At 47.0% G+C, this 20,152-nt stretch overlaps 4 protein-coding genes across 4 annotated transcripts; 2 read left to right on the top strand and 2 right to left on the bottom strand.

The window, feature by feature from the left end:
• Positions 1-439: 439 nt before the first annotated feature.
• Positions 440-1,063, top strand: JR316_0007600 (uncharacterized protein; the record flags this gene model as incomplete). Its single annotated transcript, XM_047893336.1, has 2 exons — positions 440-523; positions 548-1,063. 2 exons carry the CDS (start codon positions 440-442, stop codon positions 1,061-1,063), a joined length of 600 nt encoding a protein of 199 aa, XP_047746651.1.
• A 947-nt stretch (positions 1,064-2,010) lies between these two features.
• JR316_0007601 (uncharacterized protein) lies at positions 2,011-3,478 on the bottom strand (the record flags this gene model as incomplete). Its single annotated transcript, XM_047893337.1, has 2 exons — positions 2,011-3,351; positions 3,404-3,478. 2 exons carry the CDS (start codon positions 3,476-3,478, stop codon positions 2,011-2,013), a joined length of 1,416 nt encoding a protein of 471 aa, XP_047746652.1.
• A 4,715-nt stretch (positions 3,479-8,193) lies between these two features.
• Positions 8,194-12,057, top strand: JR316_0007602 (uncharacterized protein; the record flags this gene model as incomplete). The annotated part of the gene is made up of 3 exons (XM_047893338.1): positions 8,194-11,116; positions 11,170-11,456; positions 11,665-12,057. 3 exons carry the CDS (start codon positions 8,194-8,196, stop codon positions 12,055-12,057), a joined length of 3,603 nt encoding a protein of 1,200 aa, XP_047746653.1.
• Positions 12,058-15,085: 3,028 nt separating this feature from the next.
• Positions 15,086-15,357, bottom strand: JR316_0007603 (uncharacterized protein; the record flags this gene model as incomplete). The annotated part of the gene is made up of 2 exons (XM_047893339.1): positions 15,086-15,283; positions 15,337-15,357. 2 exons carry the CDS (start codon positions 15,355-15,357, stop codon positions 15,086-15,088), a joined length of 219 nt encoding a protein of 72 aa, XP_047746654.1.
• Positions 15,358-20,152: the final 4,795 nt, after the last annotated feature.

Below are 20,152 nucleotides of genomic sequence, written 5' to 3' on the forward strand. Positions count from 1 at the left end.
CCTCTTTGGAGCCCATTTTGAAATAAAGTCAAAAATCTTAGACCACCCGAATGTGGACTTCTATGGAAGGTACATTGACAATTGTTTCGCAATTGTTTACGCCGAGTCCGAAGCACTTGCACTTAATCTTATTAAAGAAACAATAAAGTTCGATGGTTGTGTTATCGAATGGGCTGTTTCCTCGTCGGGATGTCAATTTCTCGATGCTTTTATATTCAAGGAGTCTGGAAAACTTCATTGGAAGCCATTTGTCAAGACAGGAAACAACCGAGAATGAGTTCCATGGGTATCACATCATCCTTTGGACGTCAAACGTGGCGTCTACATTGGAGAGTTATCCAGGTTAGCCGTGCTATGTAGTACCAAGGAAATCTACATCGGAGCAATTAGAGACCTTAACGCTCTCTATTTGATGCGCGGTTATCCCGAAAACCTAGTCATGTCTTGGTGTAAGAAGAATATACAAGAACGTTGGGAAAAGCGATTTGCTTTACGAGTCGCAGAGCACGACGAATCCATTCTTGTACTTAAAACCAGGTTTGATCAGGTATGGAATTGGTTTTCAGCTGCTGAACTTGGAAAGACTATTACCGAGTACTGGTTGGCATGGTATGAACATGCCGAGAAAGGTCTGTATAGTGCAGACTCGTCCAGACCCCTTATCAAACCAGATCCAAATTACGTTCACGACCTCGATGATGTCCGCCCGGAGCTGTTCACACAGATCCTCGTGGACGGAGAAACTGAGTTCGTACCGGATTTGAGGAAGATAGGACTACTCGGAAGTCGTTGGATAGTATCGCAAAAACGCAATACTAATCTTTTCGACCTTGCAAATGTGTGGAAGAAAACAGTTTTTTGTAAACTGGATGAAGACATTGCTGAAAAAGGTGGTGTTGTTCCCGAAACTCAAAACGTCAATGAAACTTATCATTCTGCTCTAGTTGAAGCTGCTGAACAGATAAGTATCGAAAGTGATAACGAGATAATACTTCATAGACGTTCAATCTCACAAGAGAGGGAACATCCAGAATTTGGCAGAATATCCAAATCTTACAACTGATGAAAAGAATACTAGCGCGTAAGGCGTAAAGCATTAGAAAAAAACCCTAACCTTAAGTATTCCTTGCTATAAAGTAACAAACATCTACTTACAAGCAACACATTGGATTAAATAGCTAAACCTAAACCTAAACCCTAAACCCTAAACCCTAAGCCCTAACCTAACCCCAACCCTAAGCTAACTAAGTCTAACCTTAGTAGGAAGTAAGGTAGGCGTGTGAACTTCCGAACGGCATGTGATTGTGAAGGGCCGGATCTAATTTAGTACATGGGAAAAGTTACTTAGTACTTCGGGAAAAGTTCCTTAGTACCGTGGAAACATTTTTGATGGACCGGATCATGAACTGTCCAATTAAGATTCACAACAATCAATCAACTGATTGTTAGGTAAAGACCCAGGTAAGCTATTTATACTCTAGACATGTGAATATTCCCATGTCGTGGTTACTCGGAGCCACGTAACCAGAGTACGCTATATCCATGTGATTCACATCACAGTCAATAACCCACAATGTCAAAAGAACAAAAGTGTTGGATCCACTTTTGACAGGTTACCATGTGCCACATTGACCCGTGACACTCTGTTCATCAGAAACCTGTCTAACTTGACAATAAACATTGACAGATTTGTGATAGTTGGTAAGATACATGACAGCTGCGCAGCATCACTTCACGCGCTGTCATCGGATGTCTAGAACATTCCTTCTAAGAATAGCCACTGAAGAGTCTATAAAGACAAAAGGGCTGGTTGTGAACAACAGTTCACAGTCCTCTGGCCTTCTTTCCATTTAACTCACAGTTTAAACAAGTTGCTCGCACCTCGCTTCGCTTGGTGCTCGCTCCCACCCTAAACCCTAAACCCTAAACCCTAAACCCTAAACCTTGTTGGACGACATATTGCTTCTACCGTGTGGGGTTAATATCAGCGTTGTTTTAATGGAAATAAACTCACGATTGATTGAACTGAGCAATATTATGTGTCATCCCGAACGTATGGTGTTCGTTCACCAGTAGCTGTACACTGGCCAGTGTGCGATGGGCTGCGAGCTGGAGTTGTTTGCCCCATGGCTCGGTCTTGGCGTCTGGTAGCCTAGTAACCTCCTGGATGTCGACAGGGGTCAACCCTTTCACTGCGTCAAGCCATCCTTCGCGGAAGAGAAACAAGGACAGATTTTGCGGGTCCTCAATGTTTTGGATGGGCAACTGTGTGTAATCGGGTGGAGGCGGCATTGTTGTTCCAAAAACAGTCGAGTATGCAAAGGGAATGTCCTGGCAAAGTGAGAGGCAAGAGGTGTCCACTGGAAAATACCGCTTGCTTGGGCCTTTTGTAAGTATCTGCCCGTACATCGTGTAGCAAGCGCGCTGCGTGATAGGCACTTGGCAACGCTGCCCGTTAGACTGGTGACCCTGCAGGCTCAACAACGAGTTGTAGCCACGGTGGCATTTGGAACAAAAATGGAGCTGATCAGCCTCGATAGGAATCCCAAAAATCAGACGGATTGGTCCAGCGCTGTAGGCTATCTCAGCCAGCGACACAATCCCGTATTTCCGCCGAAGATCTTCGAGCAATGTGGGGCCTGGTGTATAGTGTGCATTGTGCTGCTTGACGTGTGCGCACACCAACGCCGGCTCAATCGCTTCCTTACATTCTATGCAGATAACAATCTTGAGAAAAGTGTTGATAACAATTCCAAGGGCCGGAAGATTGTGCGTGTCGTCGTAGATCATTGTGTGGTCATCGGGTACAATGTCGTAGAGCGAAACATCTACTTCCATCGCAGTGGTGGGCGTGGCGCAAATAGGCGGTGGCTGATGCATGCCCGGAGGTGGCGGTGTCATCCTCTGCGCAGATACGTTGCGCAGTGGTGCAGGAGAAACGGGCCCAGGTATCATCGTTGGGGGCGATCCTGGGCTCGAGACCAACGGACGCGGCGACCCCTGGCTGCTGATAGCGCGCGGGCCAAGAAACGTGCGCGTAGATGGCCAACTTGCCGCAGGGGTTACCGGCGCAGGAATCATTGTTGGGGGCGATCCTGCCCTCGAGCCCAAGGGACGCGGCGACACTTGCCTGCTGGGAGCGTGCGGGATAAGAAACAAGCGCGTAGATGGCTGATGAAGCTGTGAAGCGGAAGGTGCGGCTCTTGTAGGAGGTGCAGCTCCCCAAGATGGGCGAGGGAGCTGTGATGAAAACATGGGCGCCGGCGACGGTGGAGATAATGATCGCTCGTTGTCTGAGGTCTGCTGGGAAACCTCCAACGATGGTTCTGCGTGTGAATCAGCAAAGTGCCGCTGTAGTATGGATTTAGCATGAAATATCAAAACACATCGGAAACTAGCTCACCTGTAAACTGTAGGGCGTACTGTACGCCTTGCGGCAGTGTGTGCATGGAAATTTCATGTCGGCGTTGCGTGGCATGACAGTATCGCCTACTGTGACCAATCGCTGGTTGTCTTTTCGCCTTGCACGACCTTCGTGTCCGAGTGGTACCTACCATCTTTTTGATAAAACAATAGCAAGTGTTAGCACACTCTTTTTATAACTGTTGATGGTTTTATCACAAAGCAAAATAATGAGAAGACTGGTCTATTTCTCATAAGTTTACTTCGCTTTTTCAAAGCCTTTTTCATTAGATAATACCCTTCTTTCTCATTATCTTTAGGGCGCTTTTTCATTACCTTTTGATTAGATACTAGCCTGGTTATTTGATAAGATTGTTCTACATCAATATATCTTATCTTTGCTTGGTCATTTCTGATGCCATGCCATCAAATCAGGAACACTGTGGGTACTTCTAGGCCATGTCTATCAATCCATCAAAGCTATTATTAAATAAACTTTTCTCTCCTCGGCCCCTTGGTCTATAAATAGTGCTCATCCTATGCTACTTTTGTGCATTGCTGGCAATGCATTGGGCGCTTTTGGGGGCATTTCTGGACCGTTTCCCTTGGTATTTTTTGGTATACCTATAGTTTTAAGGTGTCCCAATTTGAATCTGAAATCAGAATTGCAATATCTTTACTCATTATTGTGCAATTAAGCGTACGATGTTTTGATCAAAAAGCGCACCTTGAATAGCACCATCCAGGGGCTGGTATGCACCATTTTGACTATGCAATTATTTTTTATTTATAATAGACGGAGTACATGCCAAGTTTCAGATCAATTGGAGCAGTGGAACCTATTGAACTAGCATATGCATCCTACCTCTCCTCCTACCCCTTGTATGAATACCTTCCTGATCAGATAAATTCAAGCCTAACTGGGATAAAATAGGAGCTTATTATACCAATTTTTAGAGCCCAAAATCTTGGTGTAATTCTAAGATTTAAGGGTACTACCCCCCATCCTCTCCAGAATTTGTATATTTTATTATGGGGTAGAATGGCCATTCCCAGCACATATAGGTATTTAAATCTGCTCTATATAGTACCACAAACGCAATACATATGTTTGAAACATTCTGGATGAAGTAGAACACCTTGGTTATGAGGCTAATAAGAAGGTATTAGATGTGCAATATAATATGACCATATCACCGCTTATACTTCACCAAAATGCACATATCTTACATTCCCAGATAGCTACCAAAGTCCTCTACATATTATATTAATGGTGCCAAATAGCCAGAACGCTTAACAAGATGGTACAAGAAGAATAAGCATTATTGTTCAAAAATGGAGGAAAAGCGAAATATGATGTGGAAGACAACACTTATAAAATACATAAACTATACGGCTGTGTAGCCCTAAATGACACCTATCTGTGGTATATAGACTCATGGAAATCCGATGAGTATGAGCTGAGATATGTCAAAATGTATCTCGGAGAAAGGCCAAAGAGGTGACCACAAACAAAGCATAAATAAAGGCCAATATCCATCCGGGTCTCTGATGGGTTCTTCAACACCTTTCTTTCCATATCTCAACACCCACTGGTCCGATGCACAACATCCTTAATGTTCTGGAAAGCTACATTTTGGGGCTATACTATCCTGCTTTTATATTTCCTGATCTTGAATGTTTATATATGGTAAATGCGAAAATACTGTGCATTTTGATGAAGATTGGTATTCTCTCTGCAGTGTCTCATCTAATGGATGGATCTTTTTGAACCTTGAGAATAATATTTAGTAGGGACCTGTAGGTATTTGTAGACGTCAAGAATATGATTTATGACAATGTATTTGTAGAGATATGGCCTGATCAATAACCTACCATACCTATCCTCATACCCCCCCTTAAATCAGTATGTTCCCTTGTTGAAGAGGGCTTTCAAGGGTAAATTTTGGACTCTATGTACTGTTAGTAGTGGATCTACATGTCTTTCAATGGTCTGAGAGCCCATCCTATCCCATAATAAAATACACAAGTTCTGGAGGGAGTAGGGGGTAGTACCCTTAAATCTTAAAGTTTCACCAATTTTTTAGGCTTTAAAAATTGGTATAATAAGCGCCTACTTTATTCCAGTTGGGCTTGAATTTATCTGATCAGGAAGGTATTCATACAAGGGGTAGGAGGAGAGGTAGGATGCATATGCTAGTTCAATAGGTTCCACTGCTCCAATTGATCTGAAACTTGGCATGTACTCTGTCTATTATAAATAAAAAATAATTGCATAGTCAAAATGGTGCATACCAGCCCCTGGATGGTGCTATTCAAGGTGCGCTTTTTGATCAAAACATCGTACGCTTAATTGCACAATAATGAGTAAAGATATTGCAATTCTGATTTCAGATTCAAATTGGGACACCTTAAAACTATAGGTCTACCAAAAAATACCAAGGGAAACGGTCCAGAAATGCCCCCAAAAGCGCCCAATGCATTGCCAGCAATGCACAAAAGTAGCATAGGATGAGCACTATTTATAGACCAAGGGGCCGAGGAGAGAAAAGTTTATTTAATAATAGCTTTGATGGATTGATAGACATGGCCTAGAAGTACCCACAGTGTTCCTGATTTGATGGCATGGCATCAGAAATGACCAAGCAAAGATAAGATATATTGATGTAGAACAATCTTATCAAATAACCAGGCTAGTATCTAATCAAAAGGTAATGAAAAAGCGCCCTAAAGATAATGAGAAAGAAGGGTATTATCTAATGAAAAAGGCTTTGAAAAAGCGAAGTAAACTTATGAGAAATAGACCAGTCTTCTCATTATTTTGCTTTGTGATAAAACCATCAACAGTTATAAAAAGAGTGTGCTAACACTTGCTATTGTTTTATCATAAAAAGTGGTAGGGACTAGTGCGTGTCCACCATCGTCTTCTGTTTCCCTCCTGCGTCGCTTCGCTGGTTCAGATGGATCTGGAATCAAACGGTTAGTACATGTAACCGCTATAAAACACCCTACTGACCTTCCATCCCCGTTTTTTGTTGGAAAATGCTTGGAAGTTTGGTGTCTGGGTGAGGGAAGGGAACAGGATAGGCCCACAAACAACGCTGGGGGTGGAAGGGGTTTATATCTGAGAACGACGCCCTACGCTCTGCGATGGAAGGCGAGAATATTTGCCCTCCAGAAGACGTATAGGGGTGTAAAGAAGAGATCGATAGTTAATTGACTGTCGTTCCGATAAGAGGAAAGGGCTGAATTAATCAGACGCCTGAGTGCACGACAGTCCGAAGGCGTCCCAATCAAAAATCGCCCCCGACACAATAGACGGCGGCAAGGCGTTGTGCGCAAGCATATTGGGAGGCCAGGTCGTGTGTAACGCGCACAAACCAGAGAGCTCTGGTTGCACAATAACGCAACAGCCCACGACCAGAGATCTCTGGAGGCAGGTATATCGATACGCGATCACAGAATCAGGGTAGGAGGTCGAGTGGAACACTTATACCAGGCCGACGGAATCCTTGGACGAAGTGGAGTCAAACCAAAGAGCTTTGGTTTGTAGCGTTGGGGGGAACCACGACCAGAGAGCTCTGGAGGCGGATGGATATGTGGGGGTGCATTGACAGGAGCAAGCTCTTGAAGATCGAAGCGCCGTGAGGTGTGGTGCGACACGGAGAAGGATGGACAAGGCAGTACCAAAGAGCTTTGGTACTGACGGCCCACGATCCACAACCAAAGAGCTTTGGAGGTGGACAGAACCCGCTATCTCTTGAAGATTGAAGTGCCGTGAGGGGGGGTGCGACATGGAGGAGGATGGACTAACCAGTACCAAAGAGCTTTGGTACTGACGGCCCACGATCCACGACCAAAGAGCTTTGGAGGTGGACAGAACCCGCTATCTCTTGAAGATCGAAGTGCCGTGAGGGGGGGTGCGACACGGAGGAGGATGGACTAACCAGTACCAAAGAGCTTTGGTACTGTTTGCCCACGATCCACGACCAAAGAGCTTTGGAGGTGGATGGAGAACAGGAACACTCTGGGGTTGCGATCAACAGGGCCCGCGAGCGGTCACGTGATTAATTGAAACTCCGCTCTGGGCGTTTTTTCAACCTTCCAATGCTAAGTCCACTTCCTTCTTTAGCACGCACGCACACTACAGAAGCTCTTCTGTAGCACGCCGCGTCTGCCATCCCAGAAAGGTTACAGAAGCTCTTCTGTAGCCACTCTGGTTCTTCCCTGCCCCGACGTTTGACACTTCATGTCAGCCGTCCGAGATTCGTTACAGAAGCTCTTCTGTAGCCAGCCTCGTTCTTCCCTCCACCCCCATTTTTGACTTCACGTCTGTCATCCGAGATAGGCTACAGAAGCTCTTCTGTAGCCGCCCTCACTCTTTCCTCCGCCCTTGTTTCCAAACGCATCCACCAACACCCACGGCCCCGACCTCTGAGAACTACAGAAGATCTTCTGTAGCGATCTGAGGGCACTGCAGAAGCTCTTCTGCAGGCATCTGGATCCATCCCGATCATCCCAACTGTTCTGCTTGTAGCCACCCTCGCTCTCTCCTCCGCCCTTGTTGCCAGACGCGTCCACCAACACCAACACCCCCGACCTCTGAAAACTACAGAAGATCTTCTGTAGCGATCTGAGGCGACTGCAGAAGCTCTTCTGCAGCCATCTAAGGCCATCGCCATCGTCCCGATCCTTCTTCTCTGCGCCCACAACACATACCTGAAGCGCCGTTCCTCACCGTAAGTGTTCGCGTTCGTTGCCCACATATGCTTGTTACTTACTCTGCTGCAGATGTCCCAGCAAACCCACGTCGATTGGGCCCAAGGGTCCGCGTTTGTCCAGAAGGGCACCATATACGTGTCCCCCAACTGCAAGCGTGTCGTCATCATCCCACCCGCTGAAGTCGACGTCACCAACCCCTTCGAACAAAAGACAACACCAGCAGCACCTCGGCGACGAGACCTGGATTTAGAGGCCCTCAAGCAGCCAGTGCGCTGGCACGATCAGTACGGATGGATCGCCTTCATACCCTTGGCGCCATCCTTCGTGTCCTTGCCGTTTAATTTTTTGTGCTGGTCTCCAAAGATTTTGCGCAATAAACCGCACAAGTCTCTGGCCACGTATGAAATGGAGTGGCACAGTGTGAAAGAATGGCGCCAATTGGATGAAAACATCACCCTTCTGTGCGAAAAGATCCGCTTATGGTGTCGCGTTCCTGGAACCCCACCTCCTAGCCCCAAAAGCTTCGGTTACGATCTCAGGTATAGCTCTGAAGCAGACGCGCAAAGGAGCTTTGAGGCCACCCGAAACGCATTTATCCTGTGGATGGGCTACCTGTCGTATCTCGTCGCCCAAAGTCGTCGCGAGATCTATTCAAAGCACATCAAGCACGATCCCAAAAGCCCCGTCCCTGCATGGCATGAACGCCTCCGCGCTAAGCATCCTGACATCTCAGAAGTATGGCTGGATGGCTTGTATCATTCCAACGCGTTTTTGTTTAACGCCAGGACCCCTTGTGTCGGCATGGTCTACAAGTTGAGCAGCACCCACGCGACACGCCCTCCCATCGAATGGCTTCTGGAACACCATGTTCCAGTGTATTATCCGTGGCGGATGCGGGAAGAGGAGATCTTCCTCACTCATAAAATACTCAATCTTGAACTTCGCCCCCCCCCCCCGCGCGACTTGTTGGCGGCAACACTTACCGACCTATTCAAGTCGATGGACGTGTCTCTTGCAGCCGCCTTTGCGCGCAAATTTTTCAATAAATCTCATTCGACGGAGGGCCTCACGATGAAGTCGCTGGGAGATGAGTACTCCACTACTTTGGTGTATTCTATCCTCAGTAACGATTTCGCCCACAACTCAGAGGCATTGGATCAGCACATGTCCCAGCCATATGAAGAATTGGAAAAAAAGCTCCAAAAGAGAGACGAGGAACAGCGTCAGCTCGCCATTGACAGCGCCAACCTGCCTACGCTGCGCATGATCGAACTGGCGAATGAAAACCACAAGTTGCTGACCTCTGTGCACAATGACTGGGACGCTTACTGGGCTGCAAGGGTGGAAGAACGACGACAGATTCTGGCCAAAGAGACGCCAGAAGCTAGACAGGCTCGGCTGAACCAAGAGAACAACCCATCGGTGGTACGTAGCAAAGTATTTGTCTGGAAAACGCTGGTGTCCACAGAGGGAGCCAGTGTTTACATGCGCGAACACATCGCAACGTCACAAAACAGCATTGAGGAGGCCAAACTTCGCCCACACCGCAAGGTCTACAACGGTGTGACAGACAAATGGGATCTCTGTCGAGATTTGGAACCACCAGCCGAGTTGGCAGGCGCATCCGCAATGTTGGAGCAGCGCAATCAGGCACAGACAAGGCCTGCTAGAGGCCAGCATCGCCGCGGTAGAGGTGCACGTCCCGCAAAACAACCCAGGCAGCACCCAAAACCAGCACCTGCCGAGGAAGAGTGGGAAGGCGAACCCTGGTACAATACCATTGAACCTGACCCCGATGCGCCGGTGGCCTCAACGTCGGCCCTTCCCCCCGCTTGTGATCCATCCCCGCCCCCTTTGCCTCCTGACATCCCGACACCCTCATCATCGCGAGACAGACCCCGCCGCGCACCCACGACACCCCCTCGCCCCACGCTAGGACGGCGCCTGCGCAGTCGCTCGCCAACACCGCCAGAGGTTGCAATGCACTCTCGCCCACAAGCATGTCGTTCCCCAGAAAGCGAGTCGTGGGTCCAACAGAGCCCCCCTGCCGTCGTCGAAGATTTCGAGATGGAGGAACCAGGCCCATCTGTTGAGGATGAAAATGCGGATGTTGAGATGACCATGGACGCGCCTGCCACGGATGTTGTGCAACCCCAGCCCATTACACCCGACAACGATATGGTCAGATGCCTGCGCCAATCCTATGGATACCTCCCTGGCACAACGACGACAGCCTGCGCCGCGTCAGACTGGGATGAACTTGTCAAAACCTTTGGGTTTACAGAGTTACTTACCCCAGAAGTTGCCCTGGATGCTCAACAACAGATCAAACAGTTTTATCTGGCTTGCATTGAACCCACAAGCACAGAAATGCCGGCCGCCCTCTCTGACCTCAACACGCACAGCCTGACATCCCTGTCTCGTCTGCTGGACCTCTTGCAAATACACCGCCCTCACCAAGATCTTTTTGTTTTTTCAAAACCTCGTTCAGAGGAACACGAGTGGATGTTGGGTGTTGAAACAGCGGAGATCGCCCTTTACGTGTGTCGGCTCAGGTTAGAGCACTCCTGGGCTCGCATCGACTCTCTGACAAAAATGCTGCTGGAGAGAGGTGTGCCCTGTCGCACTCTCATGGGCATTGAAATGTCGGGTCGCTGCTCCACTGTCCAGGAGCCGTACACCCCTCGATCTGTCCGCCCGTCAGCGTATAAATTTGGTGTTGATGACTTTGAAGCATACCGATTGCAGTGCGAGAACATCATCAAACACCAACACCACGGTCGGGCTGCCTTGCTGAGGGGTGGATTGGTTGGCAGGATAGCCAGTGAATATCTGAGCGTCGACGATGGCCTGGCTGGGCCCTCTAAGGAAATTATTCAGAACCGGCAGGGGTTCATCGTACCAGCTGGCGACACGACTTGGTGTTATTGCGACGACCAGCTCACGGAAAACGAGCTGTCCATTATATGCGGCACCTACACGCTGTACACAGGTATGTTTTCCTTGTTTATTCTCAATTTTATGCACTAACAACATTTTTCTCAGCTACTAAAGGTCAAATAACAGTAAAATTGTGGTTCCCTCCCCCAAACCTGTGGCAGGTGCCCCCCAGCATGAGCGGATCACAATGGGTGGAATGGACGCCTGCCAACGAGGCATGGTACCGTGAACGCGTAGAAGACATCCGCACTCGCCAGGCCCAGCCATTGACAAGAGTGCAATGGAAATCAATATTGCGCGGCACTCCTCCCAGTAGGAAGCTTCTGGCGGCAGCGTCTCAACAAGCTCAGGCCTTTGTCAACGGGCACGTACCGGTGGTGCCAACTTATCGAGTTCGCCCAGGGCTGTAGTTACTTTGTTAATGTAAGTGTTTTTCCATGTAAGAATAGCCAATTCTAACAAAAATATGTAGATATATGCGTGTTTTTTTGTTCAAAATGTCATATAAATTTGTTTTTTGGCGTCTACACAACAGAGCTCCCGTGAGATATTTACAAATGGATGTACAGGTAAGATGAGTAGTCTAAAATATGCTGACAGAATTATACTACAGCAAGGCCAACGCGTGACGCAACCAAAACAGCAAACCAGCAGCGACAGGAGGCAAGCGGAGGCGACGGCGGGGCGACAGGCGTCGAGTCGAGGCAGCGGCAGCAGCAGCGTGGGTGTAGCGGCGCAACAACATGCAGCAGAGTGCGTGTCGTTGTGGCAGCGAGTGGACGCGGAGGCGCGACGACAGGCGGCGGCGGGGCGACAGGCGGCGACGGCGGGGCGACAGGCGGCGACGGCGGGACGACAGGCGCTGATGACAGAATGACAAGCGCTGACGGCGGAATGACAGGCGGCAAGGGGAGGGCAGCAGCGGCAGCGGCGGCCCGGTGTTGCGGCGCAACAACACGCAGCAGAGTGCGTGTCATGGTGGGCGGCGAGTAGACGCGACGGCGGGACGACACGCGGTGACGGCGGGACAACAGGCGGCGATGGCAGGATGACAGGCGGCGACAGCGGGTTGTGGGCGGCAAGTGGACGCGAAGGCGCGACGATAGGCGGCAACGGCGGGACGACACGCGTTGACAGTGGAACGACAGGCGGCGAGAGGAGGCGGTAGCGGCAGCGGCCGCCCGGTGTTGCGGCGCAACAACACGCAGCAGAGTGCGTGTCATGGCGGGCGGCGAGTAGACGCGACGGCGGGACGACACGCGGGTGACGGCGGGACGACAGGCGGCGATGGCAGGATGACACGCGGGGTGACGGGCTGAACGACATGCGTCGAGTGGGAGGCGGCGGCAACAGCAGCGGCCCGGAGGTGGCAGCGCAACAACATGCAGCGGCAAGCGCAGGCGTCGGGCAGACGGCGAGTGCAAGCATTGGGACGGCGAGCGCTGGCGTTGGGACGGCGAGCGCAAGCTTTGGGACGGCGAGCGCTGGCATCGGGAGACAGGCGGGAGGCCGGCCTCCAGTGCCTGTCAAAAATTTATTTTTAGACGGAGGCCGGCCTCCAGTGCCTGTCAAAAGTTATTTTTAGACGGAGGCCGGCCTCCAGTGGCCTCCATCAATTTGGAGGCCGGCCTCCGTAAATTACACATTTAATTATGTAGCACCTCCGTATGTACAAAATAAAATATTTTGAAAGTGTATTTGGGGGTTTTTGGGGTCCAGGAATCTGAATCTGCCATCAGATTTCAGGATTTCTGAACAGGAGTCCCAATGCAACAAAGGCCCCCCCTTCGGGGGGGAATAAGCCTAGGAGACTGGTGGTACATTGCGAAATGGTTAGAGGTGCGTAATCACTACTGCATCTGCATCTCGGACTCCTAATGATTCGTTTAGTCACCAGATTCCTGCTCAGTCCTCGCCTTCACCCACCGTCGGCTACCGCTCCGTCCCCATGAAACGATTCTGTAACATTCCACCTACTGAACGCAAGCAATAAAACGAGTGTGAGGCGTCTAATCACGAAAAGGACAGGGAAAATACACCCTTAGTAAGTGTACTGTTGGATTTACCATGTCTTGTAACCTTCTCGTGCATTGAAATGATTTCTCTCGAACTCTACCCTCAGTATCACTTCCACCCGCTGCCCATATTCCTGGTGTGCGCTTTAGCAATGAAAGGTTTTTGGTATGTCGCATGGTGCTGTTGCAATTTAACATTAATATCTCCCCAGGGCCCAGAAACATTCACACTCCCGCATATAATCGCCCCACCTTGTCATTCAGATTCATTCAAAGTCCGGCCGTTTTGGTTCGACTCTATGAGCTTGAAAGCGCTTGGAGAGTACAGAAATAGTACACTGATTTCTCGCACATTACCCACAGGGATTATGGCGTGTCAAGTGCACTTTTATTATCGAGCCGCGCCACTTTAGGTTAGACACTCATTTTACGTCAGATTTGGTGTCTAAGGGTCCATCAAAACGTGGGTCGATTTTTATCTTATCGAGCTCCTTTTCATGACAGAGCTTCTTATTTTTAATTACCGAGAGAGCCTTTTCGGTGAGCGAGCCTTTTTTTTGTCGAACGAGAGCTTTTTTCGATAGGCAGAGCCACATTAGGATCTGAATTCTTTCAGAGAGAGACTTTCAATGTTGATGACTTGTGAACTGCGGAGTGCTGCCAAAGTGAATTAAAAGTTATACATTACATTTCAATCCTTATACGAAAATGCACGTCATTCTAATTCTACTTTGCCAATAGCAAAGAGTATATAACTCTGTAAAGTACAATAATACATACCTACCTGAGTTACTTGTGGCATAGCTAACTCATTTCGACTTCCCTCCATTTCTCGTCAATTAGATTCAAAACTGCTACTCTTATTGCCAAGTCACGGTTTCTCCAAGGCTCCAGTACCTCGCTCTAACTTGTGGGCTTAACGGCTTGCTCTTACAGAGTATAGTGTCGATATATAGTTTGTTTTCCATTTGATCACACTTGTGCATTAATATTTTCCTATTTATTCTCGTTTTAATCAGACCCTTCTATCATTAATCAACTTTCCGCATTTACCATTCTTACACACTAGTAATAACAACTTTCTACCTTGTATAACATGTCATATATCCTTCATTTGTTGCCGCTTAGTTTTACCAACCAGCCCATGTCCGTAACTTATATCTACAAATATATTCGGTTAATTTGTAAACAGTTCTCTGATAGATGGCACAACATACATCTATTACTCTCCTATCAGGTTGATTTGTTCTTCCGACAGCCTTGACTTGTTCACATTGTTGCTGCAATACATAAGTCATCAAAGTTGAAAGGCTCTCTCTGAAAGAATTTAGATACTGATGTGGCTCTGCCTATCAAAAAAAGCTCTCGTTCGACAAAAAAAAGGCTCGCTCACCGAAAAGGCTCTCTCGGTAATTAAAAATAAGAAGCTCTGTCATGAAAAGGAGCTCGATAAGATAAAAATCGACCCACGTTTTGATGGACCCTTAGACACCAAATCTGACGTAAAATGAGTGTCTAACCTAAAGTGGCGCGGCTCGATAATAAAAGTGCACTTGACACGCCATATCCGATTGCTCATTGAAGAGCTTAAAAATAATGTGGAGTGCTCAGCAGGGTGGGATTCGAGTAGGTCAGAGTAGGTAGATTTGACGAGGGGTCTGTTCTCACTATTTGATTCCAACAAATCAGTGATTTTCCTTTGCCTTATTTTCGTTTGTTTATTTCTTCCGAGTCTAGATCTACCTCTTCGTCGAACACTCCACCGACGCTACTACACCCCCCGAGCTCTCCACAACGCCTCTTTTTCTGTCCAAATTACCCCTACTGCCGCCAACTCTCATTGCCACGTTCCCATACTTCCAAACCTTTGATGTCTATGAGGTGGACAACTGTGAATGGATATGTATATGTTTTCTGGTCACTGGAGTATTGATCAGGATGAAATGGACAAAGGGAGCACGTCGGGAACTGGAGCATTACCGCAGGTGTGGTGCATTCGACGAATTTTACTGATTTAAACCTGTGTGATCCTGTGGTCTCAACATCATATCAACATGCTCTGTCCCAATAGCGAGCGTATTTGAGTTGATAGAAGTGTCAAAATCTACACCATGGAGATATGTTGATATGTTAGGCGCCGAGGCGGCAGTATCGGTTTTGTTTGCAACTGCAAGACGCAGTACCATGATGGTCGGCGCAAGTCCCTGCCAAGTTATTGAGAATATAGTGCCATACAATAAGCCAGCCAAATACATACCGAGGCAAGGTATAAAGCCATAACAGTGTAATCAGGCACTTGTGACCATCGCGATTGAATGTCATAGAATATATGACTGAATGTAGATATGGCTACAAAGAGTAGAATTAGCGCATATATTACAGATGATTCAACCATGGTGGTAAATATGCGCGCGTATCTTGATGTGAATCGGTTGGTGTTGTTAGAAGCAGTGTAAATTCTGTATCCTATAAGAAATGTGGTGGAGAACGTAGTGGCCAGACACGTGAATAAGAAAGCTGCATTGACGTGGTTGATTAAATTTTCCTGTGCTTGAGTGGTGACTATAGTAGTCAATGAATTAATTACTGTAGCAGTGATAATCAGGGCTATTATGCAATCGGTTTAGCCTTTGACTTAAGAACATAAATACGACGCACCAGACTCTACAAATAACAATAGCAGTAAAACCGCTACAATCTTCAACGATTGACCCCATACGTGGTAGCATCTCCAAATCTATGGCAAAACTTAACTTCTATCCAGACCCGGATTGATGCACAAACCAAAAGGCCATCAGCAATGATAAGACACAAGTTCTGGCAGGCGTTGATTGTTTCAACAAACCAAAAAGGATATTCAAAGTAAGTCCAGAATATGGAATTTTTTGTGTCTCCGTGGGCGACATAAGACCATTTGATAAAATACCACTGGATATAACAATTTAAAAGGCTCAAGCAATAGAGAGCGGTTATTGTTGCCAAAACAATTTTTTGGCTCCGGCTCATAGGTGTTGATCCTTTGTCAACTTTTGGAGGAATATGAGTGTCTTTTTAGGATGTTCTCTCTGACATGAGTCACATACCGTAAATATACACAGTAGCACCATAGATCATTGTATAAATCCCTATCCAAGTATAAGTCATATGATTTTTGCTGGTGGTTAAAGGCAACGCTCACCCATGAGGAAATTTTGTAGCATAGAAGTATTCAGAAGTGGACTGATTATGTCATTTTCAACGTATGCCGAAAGTGTTGTGTTGAAGATGACCATATTCAAACGATCCCAGATGATAGCGATAGAACCATAAATCAGACCGAGCAACCCCTACTTATATCTTTTGAATCCCCGAGTGATGCGATGCCAATATAGATTGTGTGATACATCTATTTTTGATACTCAAGTTCTTGATTCGAAGCATCCAGAAAATCACTACGGTGACCTCTATATCACTGCCTGTAACGTTTTATGAATGAAGAAAATTTAGCACATTTCACATCAAATCCTGGGACAGTGGAGTGTATACAGCGAGATATTTAATATGTCCATCACGTGTATTCTGTAAACGACGAATTATTTAATTGCCATGTCAATAATACTCGCCATAAACCCTACAGACCTGTCATTTGGTGGGCAAAAGCGGCACGAGAAGCAATCACATCACTATATTAATCCTTGTCATGTGTGTGCGGAATCTGTAAGAGCATTTGAGACGACTTAAACCAGAGAGGAGCCACAGAGAAGTAGATTTAGGTAGTCAAGACGAAGAACACGGGTTTAGGGTGGGAATACGATGCGAAATAGGACAGAATGGATTGCCATCTGATTGTTGAGTCACGGAAACAATCGGGCCTCACTTTATCTCGCACGAATTCGGGTATAAATACACCTCGTAAAACGTTGGTTTTCATAGTTACCTTTCAAAGAAAAGACATGTAAGCCAACAACGGGAGCTCTCACCAAGAGAGAGGAATATTAAAACGCAGTTGGATACTCCCTAAACTCACTTTATAACCCACAGATCTTGCATGGGCTCCACACTCTCCCAGGATGGTCGCCATATAGAGGATTTCCACGGTACCAACCGGGTCTCCATCCATCCACTCATCCCTTTCCCCGAAAAGGTCTGATTTCACGGTCACCCGACCCTCACAGGTATGCACTTTTGTTTCTACCCCGAATCATACCTCCCAGTATCCGCCATATAGTTGTATGACACAGATTGAGGGAAAAGGGGGTTCGGGATGAGTCTTATTGGCGACGGGGATGCGGATCAAGTCAAAGATTAATGAAGTTGTTAAATGACCTACAGGAAGCCCCCGAACGTTGATTGGAATCGGAAGGTTATATGCGCAGATATCATTGCGCATATATCCTGTCGCAACGACATAGGCGGACCGTGCCCGTCCGCATTTATACGGTTATATTGATTGTCTGGGATGTCAACTCACCTTCTATTATCCTCTACATCACACACAACTCAGCAATGTACATATGAGTCATCGCACAAGCTCAGCATGGATGCCATGGAACAACGCACCAAACCAAAGGTCGAGGTACACATCAAAAGGTATCGCAACTCATGGACGACAACCGCGCAGGTGACGGCAAGCAAAGAACATCTTTAGTTAACCAGTCAATTACAATCCAGTCCCATACGCATACGTCGACAAATCACAAATACCTGGGAAAACTCCCAAAAAAACGTATGAAGGGGTAAACACTAGAATGTTTGGAACAATGGTATCGGTTTGCACGGCTTAACAGGTTGGGTAATGAGTCCCTTGGAGTAACCGATGAAGGAGTGAATTGTGAGTTGAACTTTAAGCCTGACGGCATGAGTGAATGTACTATCCATCACCACCCCAGTCTATTCAGGAAAAATATCCTAATCCTAACACGCACCCGCCATGTATAAACGCTGCAATAACACCCCGTATCCATCGTTGCTAGTGTACAATAGAGATCATGGGATAAGGGAGGTCGATCGGACGGGTGGAGTGGATTTTTGATGGGAATGTGGATAGGTATGGGGATGGGAATGAAGGTAGACAGTGAGATTATATACATCTGCTTTGATGTTTCAAATGTTTCATTGCACAACCCCATCATGATGGAATTGCGGAGAGGATCGGAGAGAAAAAAAAGAGACTGAGGAGAAGGAGGTAGTCCCTATCTAGTTTAGAAAAGCCAACCTGATATCAAACGGCCCCGGACCAGCAAAGAGTGACGTACCGGGACAATTTTAGATTAAATCCATCTCTGAAGGTATGCCAACTCATCAATACAGTCACGAAAATAAAGAAAAATATAAAAAATCCCTGCTCAAACACCTGAACAGCTATGATACAACCGATTCACATACGCGATTACGAATGTCTTCTGAACTCCCCATTGCCGTCATCGCCTTTGCATAAAAGGAGACCGGGAAGTAAGGTTCAAATGTAGGCGTATGTAATACGTTCGGTCTTATTTCAAGTTGTCGTGTTTGGGAATATTGCGATTTCAGATATTTTTGGATTGTGTAGTGGTTTGGGTGATGGATGCGACCGCCTTTGATTGAGCTGATGCGGTTGATTTCGGATATCGCCGGCTGATACATCCCCTGCTTCGTTTCCGGGGGTCTCCGTCTTTCTGCCACTCCTCTGAAAGCACTCGGAATATCCACACAATACACCTCTCGTCAATACTCCAATCGTTTGGAACACGCAGTCAAATATGTGCAGTTCAATGTAACGGTTTCTCGTTTCTCGCCTGACAGACTGCGTTTGTGATGGGGTTGGGATAATGGGAGGAAGCACAACGAGGTAGAACAGGTGATGTATTCACATTTATGTTTTCTCGAGACGCGCCATGTGCACAAATTGATTTTGTCTTTCTCTGCATGAGCCAGCCGAGCTATGCCTATCGTGGTTCTCACTGTTCCTGTCAACTCACCTGATCCCCTTTATGTTCGCTATACCCCAACAGAATCACCATCCCCGTGTCCTCTCCTACACACCACACCCTCATCGTGTAAATTGGGATAGGAAATTGCTTACAGGAACTGTACCTTCACCACACCGACTCACATCCACCCATTCGGTTATGCAGCTGATCTTCGTATGGTTAAGCATACTCTCCTTTGAAAATGCTTACTTATCCCGGACTTTCTACTGGCTGTGCAATGCTACGCTCATACTGTTGGCTCTTCGCGCTTCTATCTTTCTGCTATGTCTTGTCTCCTGCACCGAATTACTGACCTATTTCGCTTAGACATGTTGTAACGGACCCTCGTGTTATAACCGTTCATCCTCCCCAACCTAAATACGCTCATATCTGCTAACCAGTAACCCGCGTTTCCAACGGCGCTTTTATAGCGATTGAAGTCTAGTCAACGAGAAGTGGTCACCTGCATCCACACGTGTATGCGTATAGGGTCTTGTCCGTGATATCGTGTCGAACCTCGACGCAGACTTGGACACGGACCACAGCCACGGGAACCTGCAGTGAGTCATTGTCCTTGTCCACTTCTTTCTCTCCGCTTTCCATTTCTCTAGCCAACCTCTCCGCTTTCCATTTCTCTAGCCAACCGTAAAGTATATCACATTGCTTCCCATTGACCTTCCCGCTACTTTCGTTGTTTGTTGTAAAGTATCTAGTACAAGACCTCCAGGAGCTGGTGGGACTATCCAACGCTAGTTCCTACTGTTGACCGCTAACCTCGAATGCTGGATTTTTGATTCGTTTGAGAGGATTAGCGACGGGTTAGTTATCGAATATGCATCCGTGTCATCCGTTCCTGATATAGTAATGCGGGCAACGAGAATTGTTGGTGCAATTGCCTGCAGGCCTCAAACAGCTTAGTACAATCAAAAGTTGTTAACTTATCAACATTTGATTACGCACCGCAATAAATATGACAAATCTCTCTGCATACAAAAGGTATTCCTGCTCTACGCAAGACATTCTTACTAGTATATGCTCGATATTCACTACCTGATGTTGATATATGCTGTCATCTTCACCGTTAAATAGGACTGCTCGTATAGCCGTTAAAATTGCATAGAAAAGTAAGGAAGCTGCATGTAGAAA

Source organism: Psilocybe cubensis, chromosome 7 (genome assembly GCF_017499595.1).
Source record: "Psilocybe cubensis strain MGC-MH-2018 chromosome 7, whole genome shotgun sequence".
Lineage (NCBI taxonomy): Eukaryota > Fungi > Basidiomycota > Agaricomycetes > Agaricales > Agrocybaceae > Psilocybe > Psilocybe cubensis.